At 41.2% G+C, this 20,806-nt stretch overlaps 2 protein-coding genes across 4 annotated transcripts; both read left to right on the forward strand.

Moving 5' to 3' along the window:
• The first annotated feature begins 1 nt into the window (after window position 1).
• Window positions 2–8,688, forward strand: LOC148656123 (uncharacterized). The gene is made up of 4 exons (XM_088644398.1): window positions 2–960; window positions 3,343–4,044; window positions 6,193–7,629; window positions 8,666–8,688. The coding sequence occupies exons 1-4, from the start codon at window positions 78–80 to the stop codon at window positions 8,686–8,688; spliced, it is 3,045 nt and encodes a 1,014-aa protein (XP_088500524.1). The 5' UTR covers window positions 2–77.
• An 18-nt stretch (window positions 8,689–8,706) lies between these two features.
• Window positions 8,707–20,671, forward strand: LOC148656124 (uncharacterized). 3 transcript variants are annotated; one of them, XM_088642538.1, is made up of 12 exons: window positions 8,707–11,536; window positions 12,135–12,292; window positions 12,392–12,513; window positions 12,877–12,941; window positions 13,160–13,299; window positions 14,888–14,951; window positions 15,315–15,472; window positions 16,522–16,643; window positions 17,227–17,288; window positions 17,500–17,600; window positions 17,779–17,936; window positions 18,842–20,671. In XM_088642538.1, exons 1-12 carry the CDS (start codon window positions 8,829–8,831, stop codon window positions 18,950–18,952), a joined length of 3,969 nt encoding a protein of 1,322 aa, XP_088498664.1. In that variant the 5' UTR covers window positions 8,707–8,828; the 3' UTR covers window positions 18,953–20,671. The 3 variants fall into 3 exon arrangements, with proteins under 3 accessions (XP_088498664.1, XP_088498665.1, XP_088498666.1); XM_088642539.1 differs by having other exon boundaries at window positions 12,138–12,292; XM_088642540.1 differs by lacking the exon at window positions 17,500–17,600.
• Window positions 20,672–20,806: the final 135 nt, after the last annotated feature.

Raw genomic sequence — 20,806 nt, forward strand, 5'->3', positions numbered from 1 at the left:
CCACCGATTCAAGTACAAGAAGTACTACAAATACAGCGCTTCCATCAACAACAACTCTCCTTCCTACTTCAACAACTATGAAAACCACATCAAGTGCGCCACCAAGTACAACAACCGCTATTACAAGTACTACTCCACCTGCTACCACCACAAGTATAACTTCAACTACGTCTACAAATGCTCCATCTATGGAATCTGTAGCATCTCCAACCACAACACAAGGTCCAAGTATGAAAACAACTTTCCAAAGTACATCAGCTTCGTCAACACCAACAACAGCTCAACCAGCAAGTACTTCTCAACAATCCACTGATACGATAACCTCAATCAGCACTTCACATCCATCACCTGTAGCACCTTCAGCATCTCCATCAACACCAACTTTTTCTTCAACAACAACAAGTGCGGTACCTCAAACCATAGATTCAAGTCCAACAACGACTACAAGTACAGCACTTCCGTCAACAACAACTCTCCTTCCTGCCTCAACAACTATGCAAACCACATCAACTGCGCCACCAAGTATAATAACCGCTATTACAAGTACTACTTCACCTGCTACCACCACAAGAATAACTTCAACTACGTCTACAAATACTCCATCTATGGAATCTGTAGCATCTCCAACCACAACACAAGCTCCAAGTATGAAAACCACTTTCCAAAGTACATCAGCTTCGTCAACACCAACAACAGCTGAACCAGCAAGTACTTCTCAACAATCCACTGATATGATAACCTCAATCAGCACTTCACATCCATCACTTGTAGCACCTACAGCATCTCGATCAACACCTTTTTTTTCTTCAACAACAACAAGTGCAGTATCTCAAACCACAGATTCAAGTACAAAAGGTACTACAAGTACAGCGATTCCATCAACAACAACTCTCCTTCCTACTTCAACAACTATGAAAACCACATCAACTGCACCACCAAGTACAACAACTGCTATTACAAGTACTACTCCACCTGCTACCACCACAAGAATAACTTCAACTATGTCTTCAAATGCTCCATCTATGGAATCTTTAGCATCTCCAACCACAACACAAGCTCCAAGTATGAAAACCACTTCCCAAAGTACATCAGCTTCTTCAACGCCAACATCATCTCATCCAGCAAATACGTCTCAACAATCCACTGATACGATAACCTCAATCAGCACTTCACATCCATCACCTGTAGCACCTACAGGATCTCCATCAACACCAACTTTTTCTTCAACAACAACAAGTGCAGAACCTCAAACCACAGATTCAAGTCCAACAACGACTACAAGTACAGCACTTCCATCAACAACAACTCTCCTTCCTGCCTCAACAACTATGCAAACCACATCAACTGCGCCACCAAGTACAACAACCGCTATTACAAGTACTACTCCACCTACTACCACCACAAGAAGAACTTCAACTATGTCTACAATTGCTCCATCTATGGAATCTGTAGCATCTCCAACCACAACACAAGCTCTAAGTATGAAAACCACTTTGCAGAGTACATCAGCTTCGTCAACACCAACAACATCTCAACCAGCAAGTACTTCTCAACAATCCACTGATACGATAACCTCAATCAGCACTTCACATCCATCACCTGTAGCACCTTCAGCATCTCCATCAACACCTTCTTTTTCTTCAACAACAACAAGTGCAGTATCTCAAACCACAGATTCAAGTACAAAAGGTACTACAAGTACAGCGATTCCATCAACAACAACTCTCCTTCCTACTTCAACAACTATGAAAACCACATCAACTGCACCACCAAGTACAACAACCGCTATTACAAGTACTATTCCACCTGCTACCACCACAAGAATAACTTCAACTATGTCTTCAAATGCTCCATCTATGGAATCTGTAGCATCTCCAACCACAACACTAGCTCCAAGTATAAAAACCACTTTCCAAAGTACATCAGCTTCGTCAACACCAACAACATCTCAACCAGCAAGTACTTCTCAACAATCCACTGATACGATAACCTCAATCAGCACTTCACATCCATCACCTGTAGCACCTACAGGATCTCCATCAACACCAACTTTTTCTTCAACAACAACAAGTGCGGTACCTCAAACCATAGATTCAAGTCCAACAACGACTACAAGTACAGCACTTCCGTCAACAACAACTCTCCTTCCTGCCTCAACAACTATGCAAACCACATCAACTGCGCCACCAAGTACAATAACCGCTATTACAAGTACTACTTCACCTGCTACCACCACAAGAATAACTTCAACTACGTCTACAAATACTCCATCTATGGAATCTGTAGCATCTCCAACCACAACACAAGCTCCAAGTATGAAAACCACTTTCCAAAGTACATCAGCTTCGTCAACACCAACAACAGCTGAACCAGCAAGTACTTCTCAACAATCCACTGATATGATAACCTCAATCAGCACTTCACATCCATCACTTGTAGCACCTACAGCATCTCGATCAACACCTTTTTTTTCTTCAACAACAACAAGTGCAGTATCTCAAACCACAGATTCAAGTACAAAAGGTACTACAAGTACAGCGATTCCATCAACAACAACTCTCCTTCCTACTTCAACAACTATGAAAACCACATCAACTGCACCACCAAGTACAACAACTGCTATTACAAGTACTACTCCACCTGCTACCACCACAAGAATAACTTCAACTATGTCTTCAAATGCTCCATCTATGGAATCTTTAGCATCTCCAACCACAACACAAGCTCCAAGTATGAAAACCACTTCCCAAAGTACATCAGCTTCTTCAACGCCAACATCATCTCATCCAGCAAATACGTCTCAACAATCCACTGATACGATAACCTCAATCAGCACTTCACATCCATCACCTGTAGCACCTACAGGATCTCCATCAACACCAACTTTTTCTTCAACAACAACAAGTGCAGAACCTCAAACCACAGATTCAAGTCCAACAACGACTACAAGTACAGCACTTCCATCAACAACAACTCTCCTTCCTGCCTCAACAACTATGCAAACCACATCAACTGCGCCACCAAGTACAACAACCGCTATTACAAGTACTACTCCACCTACTACCACCACAAGAAGAACTTCAACTATGTCTACAATTGCTCCATCTATGGAATCTGTAGCATCTCCAACCACAACACAAGCTCTAAGTATGAAAACCACTTTGCAGAGTACATCAGCTTCGTCAACACCAACAACATCTCAACCAGCAAGTACTTCTCAACAATCCACTGATACGATAACCTCAATCAGCACTTCACATCCATCACCTGTAGCACCTTCAGCATCTCCATCAACACCTTCTTTTTCTTCAACAACAACAAGTGCAGTATCTCAAACCACAGATTCAAGTACAAAAGGTACTACAAGTACAGCGATTCCATCAACAACAACTCTCCTTCCTACTTCAACAACTATGAAAACCACATCAACTGCACCACCAAGTACAACAACCGCTATTACAAGTACTATTCCACCTGCTACCACCACAAGAATAACTTCAACTATGTCTTCAAATGCTCCATCTATGGAATCTGTAGCATCTCCAACCACAACACTAGCTCCAAGTATAAAAACCACTTTCCAAAGTACATCAGCTTCGTCAACACCAACAACATCTCAACCAGCAAGTACTTCTCAACAATCCACTGATACGATAACCTCAATCAGCACTTCACATCCATCACCTGTAGCACCTACAGGATCTCCATCAACACCAACTTTTTCTTCAACAACAACAAGTGCGGTACCTCAAACCATAGATTCAAGTCCAACAACGACTACAAGTACAGCACTTCCGTCAACAACAACTCTCCTTCCTGCCTCAACAACTATGCAAACCACATCAACTGCGCCACCAAGTACAATAACCGCTATTACAAGTACTACTTCACCTGCTACCACCACAAGAATAACTTCAACTACGTCTACAAATACTCCATCTATGGAATCTGTAGCATCTCCAACCACAACACAAGCTCCAAGTATGAAAACCACTTTCCAAAGTACATCAGCTTCGTCAACACCAACAACAGCTGAACCAGCAAGTACTTCTCAACAATCCACTGATATGATAACCTCAATCAGCACTTCACATCCATCACTTGTAGCACCTACAGCATCTCGATCAACACCTTTTTTTTCTTCAACAACAACAAGTGCAGTATCTCAAACCACAGATTCAAGTACAAAAGGTACTACAAGTACAGCGATTCCATCAACAACAACTCTCCTTCCTACTTCAACAACTATGAAAACCACATCAACTGCACCACCAAGTACAACAACTGCTATTACAAGTACTACTCCACCTGCTACCACCACAAGAATAACTTCAACTATGTCTTCAAATGCTCCATCTATGGAATCTTTAGCATCTCCAACCACAACACAAGCTCCAAGTATGAAAACCACTTCCCAAAGTACATCAGCTTCTTCAACGCCAACATCATCTCATCCAGCAAATACGTCTCAACAATCCACTGATACGATAACCTCAATCAGCACTTCACATCCATCACCTGTAGCACCTACAGGATCTCCATCAACACCAACTTTTTCTTCAACAACAACAAGTGCAGAACCTCAAACCACAGATTCAAGTCCAACAACGACTACAAGTACAGCACTTCCATCAACAACAACTCTCCTTCCTGCCTCAACAACTATGCAAACCACATCAACTGCGCCACCAAGTACAACAACCGCTATTACAAGTACTACTCCACCTACTACCACCACAAGAAGAACTTCAACTATGTCTACAATTGCTCCATCTATGGAATCTGTAGCATCTCCAACCACAACACAAGCTCTAAGTATGAAAACCACTTTGCAGAGTACATCAGCTTCGTCAACACCAACAACATCTCAACCAGCAAGTACTTCTCAACAATCCACTGATACGATAACCTCAATCAGCACTTCACATCCATCACCTGTAGCACCTTCAGCATCTCCATCAACACCTTCTTTTTCTTCAACAACAACAAGTGCAGTATCTCAAACCACAGATTCAAGTACAAAAGGTACTACAAGTACAGCGATTCCATCAACAACAACTCTCCTTCCTACTTCAACAACTATGAAAACCACATCAACTGCACCACCAAGTACAACAACCGCTATTACAAGTACTATTCCACCTGCTACCACCACAAGAATAACTTCAACTATGTCTTCAAATGCTCCATCTATGGAATCTGTAGCATCTCCAACCACAACACTAGCTCCAAGTATAAAAACCACTTTCCAAAGTACATCAGCTTCGTCAACACCAACAACATCTCAACCAGCAAGTACTTCTCAACAATCCACTGATACGATAACCTCAATCAGCACTTCACATCCATCACCTGTAGCACCTACAGGATCTCCATCAACACCAACTTTTTCTTCAACAACAACAAGTGCGGTACCTCAAACCATAGATTCAAGTCCAACAACGACTACAAGTACAGCACTTCCGTCAACAACAACTCTCCTTCCTGCCTCAACAACTATGCAAACCACATCAACTGCGCCACCAAGTACAATAACCGCTATTACAAGTACTACTTCACCTGCTACCACCACAAGAATAACTTCAACTACGTCTACAAATACTCCATCTATGGAATCTGTAGCATCTCCAACCACAACACAAGCTCCAAGTATGAAAACCACTTTCCAAAGTACATCAGCTTCGTCAACACCAACAACAGCTGAACCAGCAAGTACTTCTCAACAATCCACTGATATGATAACCTCAATCAGCACTTCACATCCATCACTTGTAGCACCTACAGCATCTCGATCAACACCTTTTTTTTCTTCAACAACAACAAGTGCAGTATCTCAAACCACAGATTCAAGTACAAAAGGTACTACAAGTACAGCGATTCCATCAACAACAACTCTCCTTCCTACTTCAACAACTATGAAAACCACATCAACTGCACCACCAAGTACAACAACTGCTATTACAAGTACTACTCCACCTGCTACCACCACAAGAATAACTTCAACTATGTCTTCAAATGCTCCATCTATGGAATCTTTAGCATCTCCAACCACAACACAAGCTCCAAGTATGAAAACCACTTCCCAAAGTACATCAGCTTCTTCAACGCCAACATCATCTCATCCAGCAAATACGTCTCAACAATCCACTGATACGATAACCTCAATCAGCACTTCACATCCATCACCTGTAGCACCTACAGGATCTCCATCAACACCAACTTTTTCTTCAACAACAACAAGTGCAGAACCTCAAACCACAGATTCAAGTCCAACAACGACTACAAGTACAGCACTTCCATCAACAACAACTCTCCTTCCTGCCTCAACAACTATGCAAACCACATCAACTGCGCCACCAAGTACAACAACCGCTATTACAAGTACTACTCCACCTACTACCACCACAAGAAGAACTTCAACTATGTCTACAATTGCTCCATCTATGGAATCTGTAGCATCTCCAACCACAACACAAGCTCTAAGTATGAAAACCACTTTGCAGAGTACATCAGCTTCGTCAACACCAACAACATCTCAACCAGCAAGTACTTCTCAACAATCCACTGATACGATAACCTCAATCAGCACTTCACATCCATCACCTGTAGCACCTTCAGCATCTCCATCAACACCTTCTTTTTCTTCAACAACAACAAGTGCAGTATCTCAAACCACAGATTCAAGTACAAAAGGTACTACAAGTACAGCGATTCCATCAACAACAACTCTCCTTCCTACTTCAACAACTATGAAAACCACATCAACTGCACCACCAAGTACAACAACCGCTATTACAAGTACTATTCCACCTGCTACCACCACAAGAATAACTTCAACTATGTCTTCAAATGCTCCATCTATGGAATCTGTAGCATCTCCAACCACAACACTAGCTCCAAGTATAAAAACCACTTTCCAAAGTACATCAGCTTCGTCAACACCAACAACATCTCAACCAGCAAGTACTTCTCAACAATCCACTGATACGATAACCTCAATCAGCACTTCACATCCATCACCTGTAGCACCTACAGGATCTCCATCAACACCAACTTTTTCTTCAACAACAACAAGTGCAGAACCTAAAACCACCGATTCAAGTACAAGAAGTACTACAAATACAGCGCTTCCATCAACAACAACTCTCCTTCCTACTTCAACAACTATGAAAACCACATCAAGTGCGCCACCAAGTACAACAACCGCTATTACAAGTACTACTCCACCTGCTACCACCACAAGTATAACTTCAACTACGTCTACAAATGCTCCATCTATGGAATCTGTAGCATCTCCAACCACAACACAAGCTCCAAGTATGAAAACCACTTTCCAAAGTACATCAGCTTCTTCAACGCCAACATCATCTCATCCAGCAAGTACGTCTCAACAATCAACTGATACGATAACCTCAATCAGCACTTCACATCCATCACCTGTAGCACCTTCAGCATCTCCATCATCACCAACTTTTTCTTCAACAACAAGTACGGTACCTCAAACCATAGATTCAAGTCCAACAACGACTACAAGTACAGCACTTAAGTCAACAACAACTCTCCTTCCTGCCTCAACAACTATGCAAACCACATCAACTGCGCCACCATGTACAACAACCGCTATTACAAGTACTACTCCACCTGCTACAACCACAAGAATAACTTCAACTACGTCTACAAATGCTCCATCTATGGAATCTGTAGCATCTCCAACCACAACACAAGCTCCAAGTATGAAAACCACTTTCCAAAGTACATCAGCTTCTTCAACGCCAACATCATCTCATCCAGCAAGTACGTCTCAACAATCCACTGATACGATAACCTCAATCAGCACTTCACATCCATCACCTGTAGCACCTACAGCATCTCCATCAACATCTTTTTCTTCAACAACAACAAGTGCGGTACCTCAAACTATAGATTCAAGTCCAACAACGACTACAAGTACAGCACTTCCATCAACATCAAGTCTCCTTCCTGACTCAACAACTATCCAAACCATATCAACTACACCACCAAGTACATCAACTGCTCTTACAAGTACTACTCCACCTGCTACCACCACAATAATAACTTCAACTACGTCTACAAATCCTCCATCTATGGAGTTTGAAGCATCTCACACCACAACACAAGCTCCAAGTATGAAAACCACTTTCCAAAGTACATCAACTTCTTCAACACCAACAACAGCTCAACCAGCAAGTACTTCTCAACAATCCACTGATAAGATAACCGCAATCAGCACTTCACATCCATCACCTGTAGCACCTACAGCATCTCCATCAACACCAACTTTTTCTTCAACAAGAACAAGTGCAGAACCTAAAATTACAGATTCAAGTACAAGAAGTACTACAAGTCCAGGTCTTCCATCAACATCAAGTCTCCTTCCTGACTCAACAACTATCAAAACCATATCAACTGCGACACTAAGTAAATCAACTGCTCTTGAAAGTACTTCTCCACCTGCTACCACCACAAGAATAACTTCAACTATGTCTTCAAATGCTCCATCTATGGAATCTGTAGCATCTCCAACCACAACACTAGCTCCAAGTATAAAAACCACTTTCCAAAGTACATCAGCTTCGTCAACACCAACAACATCTCAACCAGCAAGTACTTCTCAACAATCCACTGATACGATAACCTCAATCAGCACTTCAGATCCGTCACCTGTAGCACCTACAGGATCTCCATCAACACCAACTTTTTCTTCAACAACAACAAGTGCAGAACCTAAAACCACAGATTCAAGTACAAGAAGTACTACAAATACAGCGCTTCCATCAACAACAACTCTCCTTCCTACTTCAACAACTATGAAAACCACATCAAGTGCGCCACCAAGTACAACAACCGCTATTACAAGTACTACTCCACCTGCTACCACCACAAGTATAACTTCAACTACGTCTACAAATGCTCCATCTATGGAATCTGTAGCATCTCCAACCACAACACAAGGTCCAAGTATGAAAACAACTTTCCAAAGTACATCAGCTTCGTCAACACCAACAACAGCTCAACCAGCAAGTACTTCTCAACAATCCACTGATACGATAACCTCAATCAGCACTTCACATCCATCACCTGTAGCACCTACAGCATCTCCATCAACACCTTCTTTTTCTTCAACAACAACAAGTGCAGTATCTCAAACCACAGATTCAAGTACAAAAGGTACTACAGGTAAAGCGCTTCCATCAACAACAACTCTCCTTCCTACTTCAACAACTATGAAAACCACATCAAATGCGCCACCAAGTATAACAACTGCTATTACAAGTACTACTCCACCTGCTACCACCACAAGAATAACTTCAACTACGTCTACAAATCCTCCATCTATGGAATCTGTAGCATATCCAAGCACAACACAAGCTCCAAGTATTAAAACCACTTTCCAAAGCATATCAGGTTCTTCAACACCAATAACATCTCAACCAGCAAGTCCTTCTGCTTCAACCACTATCCAAACCATATTAGCTGTGCTTCCAAGTACAGTGTCTGCTCTGACAAGTACTACTCCACCTGCTACCACATCCAGAATAAATTCAAACATGAGCCCAAATCCACAATCTACTGAAACTACAACATTTCCATCAACAACCAGATCAATGGTTTTAACCACTCTCCAGACCACATCAGCTGCAGCATCAATTTCTCAACCAGATGGTATTACAATGTCTACAACAATCACATCTTCAAGTACAGCCACTTCTTCAACTACAGCATCTCCATCAAGATCAACTGTCTTCTCCTTATCTTCTTCTGTAACCTCATTACTTGCTACAAGGACACCTGCCTCCATGTTCCAAGCAAGTATCCCCTTCGCAACCACTACTGTCCCACCCACGAGAACCAGAGCAGTGTTGTCTGCTGAAATTACAGCTGTCTCCTCCCATACAAGTTTGTCACCCACAACCACAAGTGCCCTGCCCACAATACCCGGAACTGTGCCATATAGTGTTGCTGTAGTTGCCTCTAACACTAGGACGGTCTCCTCCACACCCACAACTGTCTCACATACAATATCTAGTACAGTACCAGCTGCTGCAAATAGAGCTTCCTCCTCCACAGTAGCTGTCCTACCCATGGCAACCAGAACTGTGCCAACTAATGCACCTGTAGCTGCATCGTCCACCACTACTGTGTCACCCACGACAGCCAGAATTGTGCAAGCTACTGCTACAGCTGCCTCCTCCACTGCAATTCTCCCACCCTCAGCCTCAACTCTCCCACATATTCTCACCATTAGAAAATCAGCTCAAAGCACTACAATGGTTCCAACCGAATCTTTCTCCACCACCACAACCAGCAAAGCTTCTTCAACCACAGCTGCAACAATTACAACATTCTTCACCTTTACTGCAACAACTACATCAGGCACAATAACTACAGCTACCCAATTATCAAGTGTTCCAGCAACAAATGCTATGTTTACCACAATCCCCCATAGCACTACATCCATTATGGAACCCAATGGCACTGTGGCCCCAATGACAACAAATGCAACAGTGCACACAGCCAGAAGTACTCCCATTAAAATTTCAACAACAATTCCCACTGCAGCTACCTCTTCCTCAATCACAGCAGCAATCTCCACCACTGCAACTGCACCAACCACCACAGCTGCCCTGACAAGGACAACCACATCAGTTCCCATCACAACAGGAACTGCCATCATAAATACAACTTCACCAACAACCACATTCACACATCTCCCTGTCATTACAGTTCCCCCCACCACTGCAACCTCAGCTTCCCCATCAACCACAGCTACAAATGCTGCTACCACCACACGAACACAGACAATCACAAAATTGCCATCTTCTACAATCACAGGTGTCTCAGCTACTACAACCTTAGCTGCCCCAAACATGAAACCTACAAGCTCTTCAAAAACTACAACTGTACCTACAGTTTCAGCAGTTACACAGTTTACTACCATCAGACCAGTAACAACCACTACTTTTGCAAAACATGCCAATACAACAACAACCACCAATACAACCACAGGTGTCCCACCCAGCACCATCAGCATGGCACCAGCTATCAGTAGCACAAATGTAACACTCTCCAGTACTACGAGCACAGCTGCAGCTCTTACAGGAGAATTTCTTTCCATATCCACTACTGTCCCCACCACTACAACAACAAAAGGACCCACCAATGTGTCCCCCATGGTAGTCCCCACTATTTTAACCCCTACGTCTATACCCACCTTTGCAACCACAAGCACTTCTCACGTAATGAAAACCACCCCTTCCACCACACCCATGACAGCAGCACCTGTGCCCATGGTCACAACAGAAACCTCGACAAGACCCTCCACCACAGTTACGCCAGTTGCCCCCACTACTACAGCTTCTTTGTTTAATATCTCCATGAGTGAACCTTCGACATCAACTCTTCCTCCAACATCTCCGGCTACTTCAGCAAAATTGCTCACGTCTCTTGCTTCCGTTACAATGACCAGGGCTGCTGCTGCCCCCATCACAACAGCTTCTTCAGTTCCCATTAAAGTGTAAGTCCAAGATTCTATTCATGCATCTAACTAGTCTCTTGTAAGTCAAGATACATAAGTGTACTGCATAATGATGAACATGGCTTTCAACTAATTTTCCTTATTTTCAAAAGGAAATACAGGAGTAAAAAACAGAAACACTTTTCTGCCACAACTTCAAAAATGGAAAAAAAAGATTATTGTAAAATGTCCTACCTGTTATACCTGTACCTGTATAACACTGTAGCTCTATAACAGTAGCCTTAAATGTCTCAGTAATAGACACTACAATAGAAAGTGTTAGATTCAGCCTTTTGTGGCTTTAATACCAATCACAAACTTAAACAGTTACCACACAAAACCTCTCTCCGTGTCATTCAAAATAAGTCATTTTATCATCCTTAATTCAAATTAGTGATCTTGAGGTGTGACCCCTGGAGAAAATATTAGCTGTAGGTTGTAATCATTCCCATGTGCAACCAGTAGAGATCACAGCTGAGAGATGCTCACATTTTAAATGTATAGTATATACTGTATATGCATATGTGTACCATGAAGAAAATATTGAAAACATTTAATCAATGAAGATGCATAGGTCACAGCTTATTTCTATTTTTAGCAGAAATGGATCACTCATTGCTGTGCTAAGACTTGAGTTCATAACCACACAACATACTCCCAGTGAAGCTGAGGTCATCAAAACTCTGTCTACAGTCCTGGCTCCTTACAAATCTCTGGGAATCTATCTAGTCAACATCTTCAAATTCACTTATGAGAGTAAGTTATGGTTTCTCATGTAAATAAATAAAATAAAGTATTTTTACTATTTTAGTTGTGTTTTCTGCTGGGTTCAATAATTATGTTCACTGTTTACAGACAAAACATCAGATGCCTTTGCTGTCAATATCAGCTTCCTCATCAGCAATCTGACCATTCCAGAAGGAGCTGATTTAACCAATGAAACTTACAACAAAACCCAGGAGACCATCAATGATGTGGTGAGTCAGAACATATAGGAGCATCTATATGATCTAAAATAGAACTAAAAATAGGCAATTGGACAAAGCCATTTTCGGTTATATTGTGTATGTTAGATATTAAGAATTTGTGTTAAACTAGTTTTTGTATTCACAGTATTGTGTAATCTCTGCAAATAAGTTTTAAAACAAGAATGTTTGGTCATGCATCTTTCGCAAAGAAAGCAGAACTGTGTCAAATAACACTGACATGTCCAGCAAAATAAATTGCATTTTGTGATGACTAAATGCAGCATATCTGTGATTAATATTTCCATCTAAATAATTTCAGTTAGATGAGATGATTTGGCCTTCATTGTGTCTTTGGTTTTACTTTCTTTCCAGTTTGAGGATATACTTAATAAACATTTGGGTGACAACCAGTCAACGTTCCCTCCAGCTAAATTCAGGTAAATCTGTTCAAAGAATTACAAACCTATTTAATGCAGTACCCACTTGAGTTAATACCATAACACTTGTGACACAATCTCTCTGTTGAGCTTCAAACATATTTTATACTAAAATGTAGACATAGACTCCAACATCAACCAAAAATATTATTTTATTAAGTGTAAGAGTACCCAGCAAGAGAAACAAGGACAAGCACCATTACTCTGTCTTTTTACAGAACTGAGAACAATCAGATCCAGGCTGAAATGATATACAGCTTCAACACTGGAGACATCAAGAGCCCAAGCAAACTACTGAAGGAGCTTCTGAACATCACTGGATCAGTCAAGGACATCACAGCAACTCTGACCATCAATGGTAGGAACAAGGGCAACCAGACTTATGCAGTATTCAGATTCAGGCATTTAGAATTGTTCCGTAACTTAGAATTGTGTTCCTCTGTATTTTTTTTTTCAAATTTTAGGCATAGTTTGGTTCCATGACTTTACATAGGTAGTAATTAATTCAGCAAATGGCCTAGGTTTTTGCAAGTCACTGAGCACAACTGACTAATTCCCATTGAAGTTATTGTCTTCAGAGACTGGGTGTTGTAGGCTACTCATGAGACAGTGACTCCTTTTTCCTTTATCAGTGTCGTGATCGTCATCCCTCCTCTTAAGGGTGCTCAATCCCTTTTGTATTTTGTTTTATGACGTGCACCTGCCCCCTGTTTTGACCTGTTATTATTTAAGCCTGGCACTCCCACTATTCCTGGCTCAGCATTGGAAGATGGACACCTGGAAGCCCACCTACCAGCAGGTCCAAGAGAGACCCGATGGCATAGGCTTCATCACAGCATCCCAACCATCTGAGTCTGGGGCTCGGAGCACCTGGCCTCGTTATCCTGTTTTTATCTCCCTGGTTCCCTGTTCCTGTTCCGGATCCCATTCTGGATTTTAGCCTTGTCTGTCTTGGATGGATCTCCCGGCACCTGGAACTTGGACTGTGCTCCAGTTTTCCTTTTTGGACTCTTTGGACTTGTTCGCCATGCTACCACATTCCTGGGTGTCTGGCATGCATACTTTGCATGATTATTTCCATTTTCACATTAGATTTCTCCTGGTCCTACAGTTTTCTTACATTACTCAAAGACCTATGGTCTGTGTTTGATTAAATGCTCCAAGTCTTACCTTTCTCAGTGGCTTTGCACTCAACTGACATCGATCTGTGCTCTCAGTTCTGCTTCATGTCCCTTCCCTGCGGCAGATCACACCACAAGCCACAAGATTAAGATGGATTTGACTAAAGATCCAAGGTTTTGAGTAATATTTTGGGGCTCATCAGGACCTTGGGATTTTAGCAGCTCTGGATACTGTTTTTTGTAGATGTAATCAATATTTTATTGCTCTTTTCTCTATACCGATTAGCCTTTGTTCAGGGGAATTATAGACAATTAGAGGGTAATTACAGTGAAGTCTAATTAAGTCAGTCTATATTTAGTCTCTATTAAGTCATATTATTATTTTACTTTAAGAATACATGACAGTTCCCAAATGAGAGGAGAAGCATGCTCATTTCTGAGACATTTTACTTCATCCTTTGTCAGTTGCAATACAAAAACATTATTTAGTAATAATTACAGTCTGGAAAAATAAGCATGAGAATAATGTCAAGCAACAACCCTGCATTAAATAATTTAATGTGATCATTAAAAATTGCAGTCCCATTGCAATGTTTGAAAGACTATGGCCGTTCCTCCTTAACTCAATTAATGGATCTGTGCATTATATAGGTGGTGAAATAAGTGCCTTTTCTCTATATATATTATACTAGGGGCTCTTGTAATATAACTACTATAGAAACTGAATTAATTATTATAGCTGTTTTTGTTCTTATTATAGACAACCTTCTGTAAGAAAAACTTGTCCAAACAAGTTTTTCATGTGACTTTTCTTTTCCAATTCAGGTCAGCCAGTGACAAAGCTTACAGCTCCCACTACAATACCAACAGTATCACCACCCCTTAAAAGGCAAGTCTTAATATTCGTCCAACATCTCATCTTCAGGTTAATCTTAAGGTTTGATCCATTAATCTTACAAATACGACACAGATGCTTGTGGTAACTCAAAGTAATGTTACTTCAGTAATAATCTAATTATTTGGCCTGAAGCCTAATTGCATGTGCCAATGAAAGGAGATCCCTTCCGGTGGACACGTTGATGATTTCAAAATCCCCAGAAACAAAGTCACTTGATGGTGGCGATTAACCTGATGTGAGAGTTGTCTTGTGACTGAAGCAGCAGAAGGAGAAGAGTGATTAAGGGAATGATTGTCGTCCCTCCTCAGTGTTGTATTGCCTTAGACAACTAAAATATCTCTTTGGTCTTTTCAGAAATGGCAGGGCACTTCTGTTCATCAGACTGGAGTTCAACACCACAAAGCCAGCTCCTCCTGAGGAAGTGGTTCTGAAAATGGCCAATGAATTGTTTCTGATGCCCTTCAAGTCAGAGAGAACCTATCGAGTGTCAGTCAGAAACATCTCTTATGAGAGTAAGTCAGTTATAACAGTAACCATTCCTTCAGAATACTCTTTTTGACCCAACATACAGGTTGATCCATGACATCCCAGCTGCTTCACAACAAACCCTAGATTGCACTTCACATCTGCTCAATGGAGCACAAAGAAGCACAGCAACACAGTCAGTCAGTAACTGCAGACATCCTTCTCCTCTTCCTTATGCACAGTTGGGACTGAAGTAACTAGCGGCAGCTGTGGTCTCCCTGTTAAACCACAGCTGATGTCCTGTCACAGTGATCATGAGATTAAAAAAGGCACTCAGTAATATTCAGTCAGTACTTCTTGACAACGTGAATGGAAAAAATACAGTGACTCAGGATTTATTCAAGTCAATTTGCACACACACACAAAATCAGGCAACCCAACATCCACTGTCCCCATGAATCCATTTCTATAACAAAGAGAAAGTGAAACTCATGTGAGAATGTGACTCTCACCTTTCACCAATTATCTAAGTAAATAGCTGTTTCACCCCTTGTGAATCAATGTACAAGTGACCTGAATAACATCTAGTGGCAGGTTGGCTGAAATTAACATGCTCACTGCTGACTGCCTGCTGCAGTCTGTTATGATCCTAAGACGTTTTCTCTAAGACACTGTGGAAATGTTTGTCTCCTGCTGTAACACTCCTGTTGAGAGAATGTCTGCCTGTGTTTTTCCCCTGTTGCAGTAGCTTATTTTTCTCACTTGTGACCATACTTGTCTAAGATGAAATGTCACCTTGTGATACAGTCCTACTTTAGTTTAAATAATTGAATAATAATTCCTTACACTTACTGTATAGAGCGCTTTTCTGGATACTCAACTCAAAACACTTTACAGGTAATGAGGACTCCCCTCCACCACCACCAGTGTGCAGCCCCACCTGGATGACGTGACAGCAGCCATAGTGCACCAGTACACTCACCACACACCAGCTCTCAGTGGGGAGGAGAACACAGTGATGAAGCCAATTCACAGATAGGAATTATTAGGAGACCAAATTGGTTTTTATGCTCCCTCTCCTTTTCTTTCTTTTCAGGGATGAGTGAATATTCATTTGCCATTATTCTGGGCTTCAATTTGAGCAGTCTGCCTGTTACAGAAAGCTTTGAATTCACAAATGGAACGTACACTGAAATTGAAAGCGCTGTCAATTCCTTGGTGAGACTCTTACACTTGGGAACTCAAGAACATCACAAGAACTGTGATAAATGCTGTCCAATGGGCATTTTAGTACTAGAGATTTAATAGATATTGACTAACACTAGTGAATATGATTTTAAATTATCACAAAATGTGTGCTTTTGTACATTAAGGAGGGAAATCAGTAGTTTGATAAATCTAGATTTTCCCAAAGTTTATGGGTGAATCCCAATGTTACTGCATGTTATACAGTAAGTCTAGGATTACAGTGAGGTTTGGTCTTGGTGGATCGATTTTGTCTAAGGTCAGATTGAGTTTTACTTTCCAGTCACACCTTTGTTAAATGGATAAAAAGCATGAACTTCATCTGACTATTTTTATTCTGCATTAATATATATGTACACTGTAGATATACAGAAAAAAAACAAAGATGATTTCATTCCACATTCCTAAAAGTATATACTAAAGGAATATAGCTGTCACTTTTTTCTATTATAGGCCATCCAACATCTTACATTGCCTCTTGTACTTTCTGGCTGCATTTATGTTTGCAATAGGTAGTTCCCATGGTCATTTGGCTCTTTGTTCTATTCTTTTTCAGCTGAGTCAAATCCTTGGAAAACCAGATTCCAGCGTGTTCACATTCCCTCCTACAAAATTCACGTGAGTCAATTTAAAATACTCTTCTCTCCTTCCTTATCCAGCTCCAAATCCAAGTGAACATGCAATGACATCTGTGCAAAACCAAGACTTCATAATTGTTAAAATCATCATCAACCATACTGTAACTTTCAGGAAAATCATTTTTATACACATCTAAAGCTTCAGAGAGCCTCTAGAGAGTCACCTGATCAGACTTCCTCTGTTTCCACAGCAATATGAGTAGTGTGATTTATGCCAATGTGGTGTACAGATTTGAAGAAGGAGACATCAAGATTCCCAGTAATTTCCTGGCCGAGATTCTCAAAATCAGTGGTATGGTCAAATTATTTTACTGTTCACAATTTTATTTTATTTATTATTTTTAAAAGATGTACTGGCACTGATGTGTTGTACTTAGTCCAGTCAGTGACAGAGTCCAGTAAGAATGAATGAACAACTGCACTAAGAGCAGTAAGATCCTCAATGCGCTGTTCTTTGTTTTCACATCCAGGCGATCTGACTACAACAGGAGCTCCCAGTACTTCTGTCCTCCTAATCTCATTAGCATCCACCACAGCCAGTAAAGGGGGTTTCCCAGGCTGGGCCCTGGCTATCATCATCCCCTGTGGGATTGCAATCCTCCTCTTGCCCCTCTGGATCCTTCTGTGTGTAAGTAAACTGGGATATGTGAGTGTATATCTGTATTACAGTGTGTGCTGTGTCAGTGAGCAGTGCTTGTCTCTGTTTTACAGTGTGTGATGTGTCAGTGAGCAGTGTTGTCTCTGTTTTACAATATGTGCTGTGTCAGTGAGCTGTGCTGTCTCTGTTTTACAGTGTGTGCTGTGTCAGTGAGCTGTGCTGTCTCTGTTTTACAGTGTGTGATGTGTCAGTGAGCAGTGTTGTCTCTGTTTTACAGTGTGTGATGTGTCAGTGAGCAGTGCTGTCTCTGTTTTACAGTATGTGCTGTGTCAGTGAGCTGTGCTGTCTCTGTTTTACAGTGTGTGCTGTGTCAGTGAGCAGTGCTTGTCTCTGTTTTACAGTGTGTGCTGTCACAGTAAGCAGTGTTGTCTCTGTTTTACAGTGTGTGATGTGTCAGTGAGCTGTGCTGTCTCTGTTTTACAGTGTGTGCTGTGTCAGTGAGCAGTGCTTGTCTCTGTATTACAGTGTGTGCTGTGTCAGTGAGAAGTGCTTGTCTCTGTATTCTAAGATCACTTTATTGGCCAAATACAATTTTCTTGCATTAGGAATTAGTCTTTTCGCATACCCCAGCTTGCTCTCCATGAGACACAGACACACGTACAGGGAGAGAAGCTTGGGGTCAGAGCGCAGGGTCAGCTATTGTACACTGCCCCTGGAGCAGCTGGGGTTAAGGGCCTTGCTCAGGAGCCCAACGGAGTAGGATTCCTCTGCTAGCCGGAGGATACGAACCAGCAACCTTCCAGCCACAGGCGCAGATCCTGAGCCACAGAGCCACTGCACCTCCCCTAGACTGTGTGCTGTATCAGTGGGCAGTTCTTGTCTCTGTATTACACTGTGTGCTGTGTCAGTGAACAGTATTTGTCTCTATATTACAGTGTCTGCAATGTCGCTGCTGTGCCGCTTGCAGACGGAGATGGCGTCGAAGACAATCTTACCAAGTGCAGTACCAACAGGAAATGTTCCAAGAGGCAACTTCACTTTTCTAAGAGTGACGTTTAAGCAGTACAAAAAAGCATGTCTTCATTTTCTATATAAAATGGAACACAGTAATTTTCAATCCAATTATACTCACCGCCCAGCCTGTCTGTATTAGGAAAAGAGTATTTTATTTTTTTATATATGTATTTACAGTAGATGTTACTTTTTTTGTGAAGTGATTGAATTTCACTTATTTTGGTTCAACTGATTCTTTGTCAACCCCAGGATTCAGAAGCTGTCCTCTTCTCCCTTCTAGCACAATACTGCAAAACTGCAGCTCCCATTTAAAGGAGAGAAATTGCACCACTCAAAAAAAAGGTAAAAAATCAAATCCTAACATAGTGTTACAGTACTAGACGATCCACCGACTTCACAGCCTTAAACAGTTCTGCCATCAGAACTACATTTCCCATAATCCTCTGTTGACAGAGGAGGTGTGTGTCCTGAGGGACTTTACCTCTCAGAGTCCCATAATCGCTAAAAAAGCCTTTTACAGACTCCTAACACTTGATATAGCAAAACAAATCTGTTGTGAAATGTATGAGCATTGTTACTCATTCTATGTACTGAACAGTGAAATTAAAGAGAGAGAATCTGATAATCACCTAAGAAAATGAATGAATTAACAGTTAGATGTATTTATTTCTAGGCCCAAATGGATTGAGATTTTAATTGAGAATTGATCAGTTGTTTATTAGAGTCTCATGTTCGGCTGTGAGTTTCCAGCAACATGGCTAGACAGCTCGACAGTACGGGTTACTTACAGTATCATTATTGTTTTTTTTTTATTATGCACTGTTCACCTACTTGAATCTCTGAATGGAAAGTGGAAGTGTTTCTCTTTCATAGGGGAAAGTCTTTCATAATGGGCACTTTGTATTTCTATGTAATTAACTTATTCAAAAAATAATTATTTCTTTAAAATGCTGAACCTGTGCGGATGCAAGTTTTTACAGCAGATTGTTTTCTGCTCTTCTCAGGATTGTGCCTGATGTGTGTGTGTGAGAGAATGAGAATCAGGCATACAGAGAGGAGAGGAGAGTTATGAGAGATGTAACTTTGGGCTGTCGGGTCTCTTCGGGACAGGACACTGTTCAACAGGGGCTGGTGTCCCTAGCACTTCCTTCCACTTGGAAACAAAGTCATTAAACAGGTTTTCATGAGGAGTAATGAGATCCAAGAATCAGGTGAATTGCAAATGTGTATTGAGTATTTTAAGCACAGGTTTAGGCTTAACTTACTTGGCTGAGTACCTGGCTCCCTGGCTCCCTGGCTACAGGATGAAGAGACTCGAACCCCTGTTCAGAGAGAGGAGTTAAACAAGATGCATCTGCAAAGCTGAGAGTGTGGAGGAAAGATGCACGAGACAATATGCAAAAAAGAGGAGTTTGCATGATTCATATATAGCTTATGCAGAGAATTAATGTGATTTAGAACAGTTGTGTGAAATTTGCTAATTTGCCGATATGCCTCCTGAACTTCAGTTCAAAGCGTCTGTCTCCTGTGTTGACTCTGCTCCTCATTGTGTCCTGTATTGCGATCACATGAGAAATACTATTCATGGACCTGAAGGGTGGAGCCCAGGAATTTCAGAAGGAAACATCATCCTATGTGTCTGAGAGAGTGTGTGAATTAATCTCGCCTTTGTCTCATTTAGTTTATCCAGCATAATTATAATTTATATAAATATTATATTTTCATAAAGGCAAATTATCTTCAATAAAAAAAATAACTAATGCAATACCACCATGTTCTGTCTTTCTTTTTGCTGCTACAGTAAGACTTAAAAGTTAAATGTATTTAAAAAGAAAAGGAATGGGATGCAATCACTACCCAACAATGACTGAGAGGTTTGATTGAGC

The sequence above is a fragment of the Lepisosteus platostomus genome, chromosome 8 (genome assembly GCF_059453375.1).
Source record: "Lepisosteus platostomus isolate fLepPlt1 chromosome 8, fLepPlt1.hap1, whole genome shotgun sequence".
Lineage (NCBI taxonomy): Eukaryota > Metazoa > Chordata > Actinopteri > Semionotiformes > Lepisosteidae > Lepisosteus > Lepisosteus platostomus.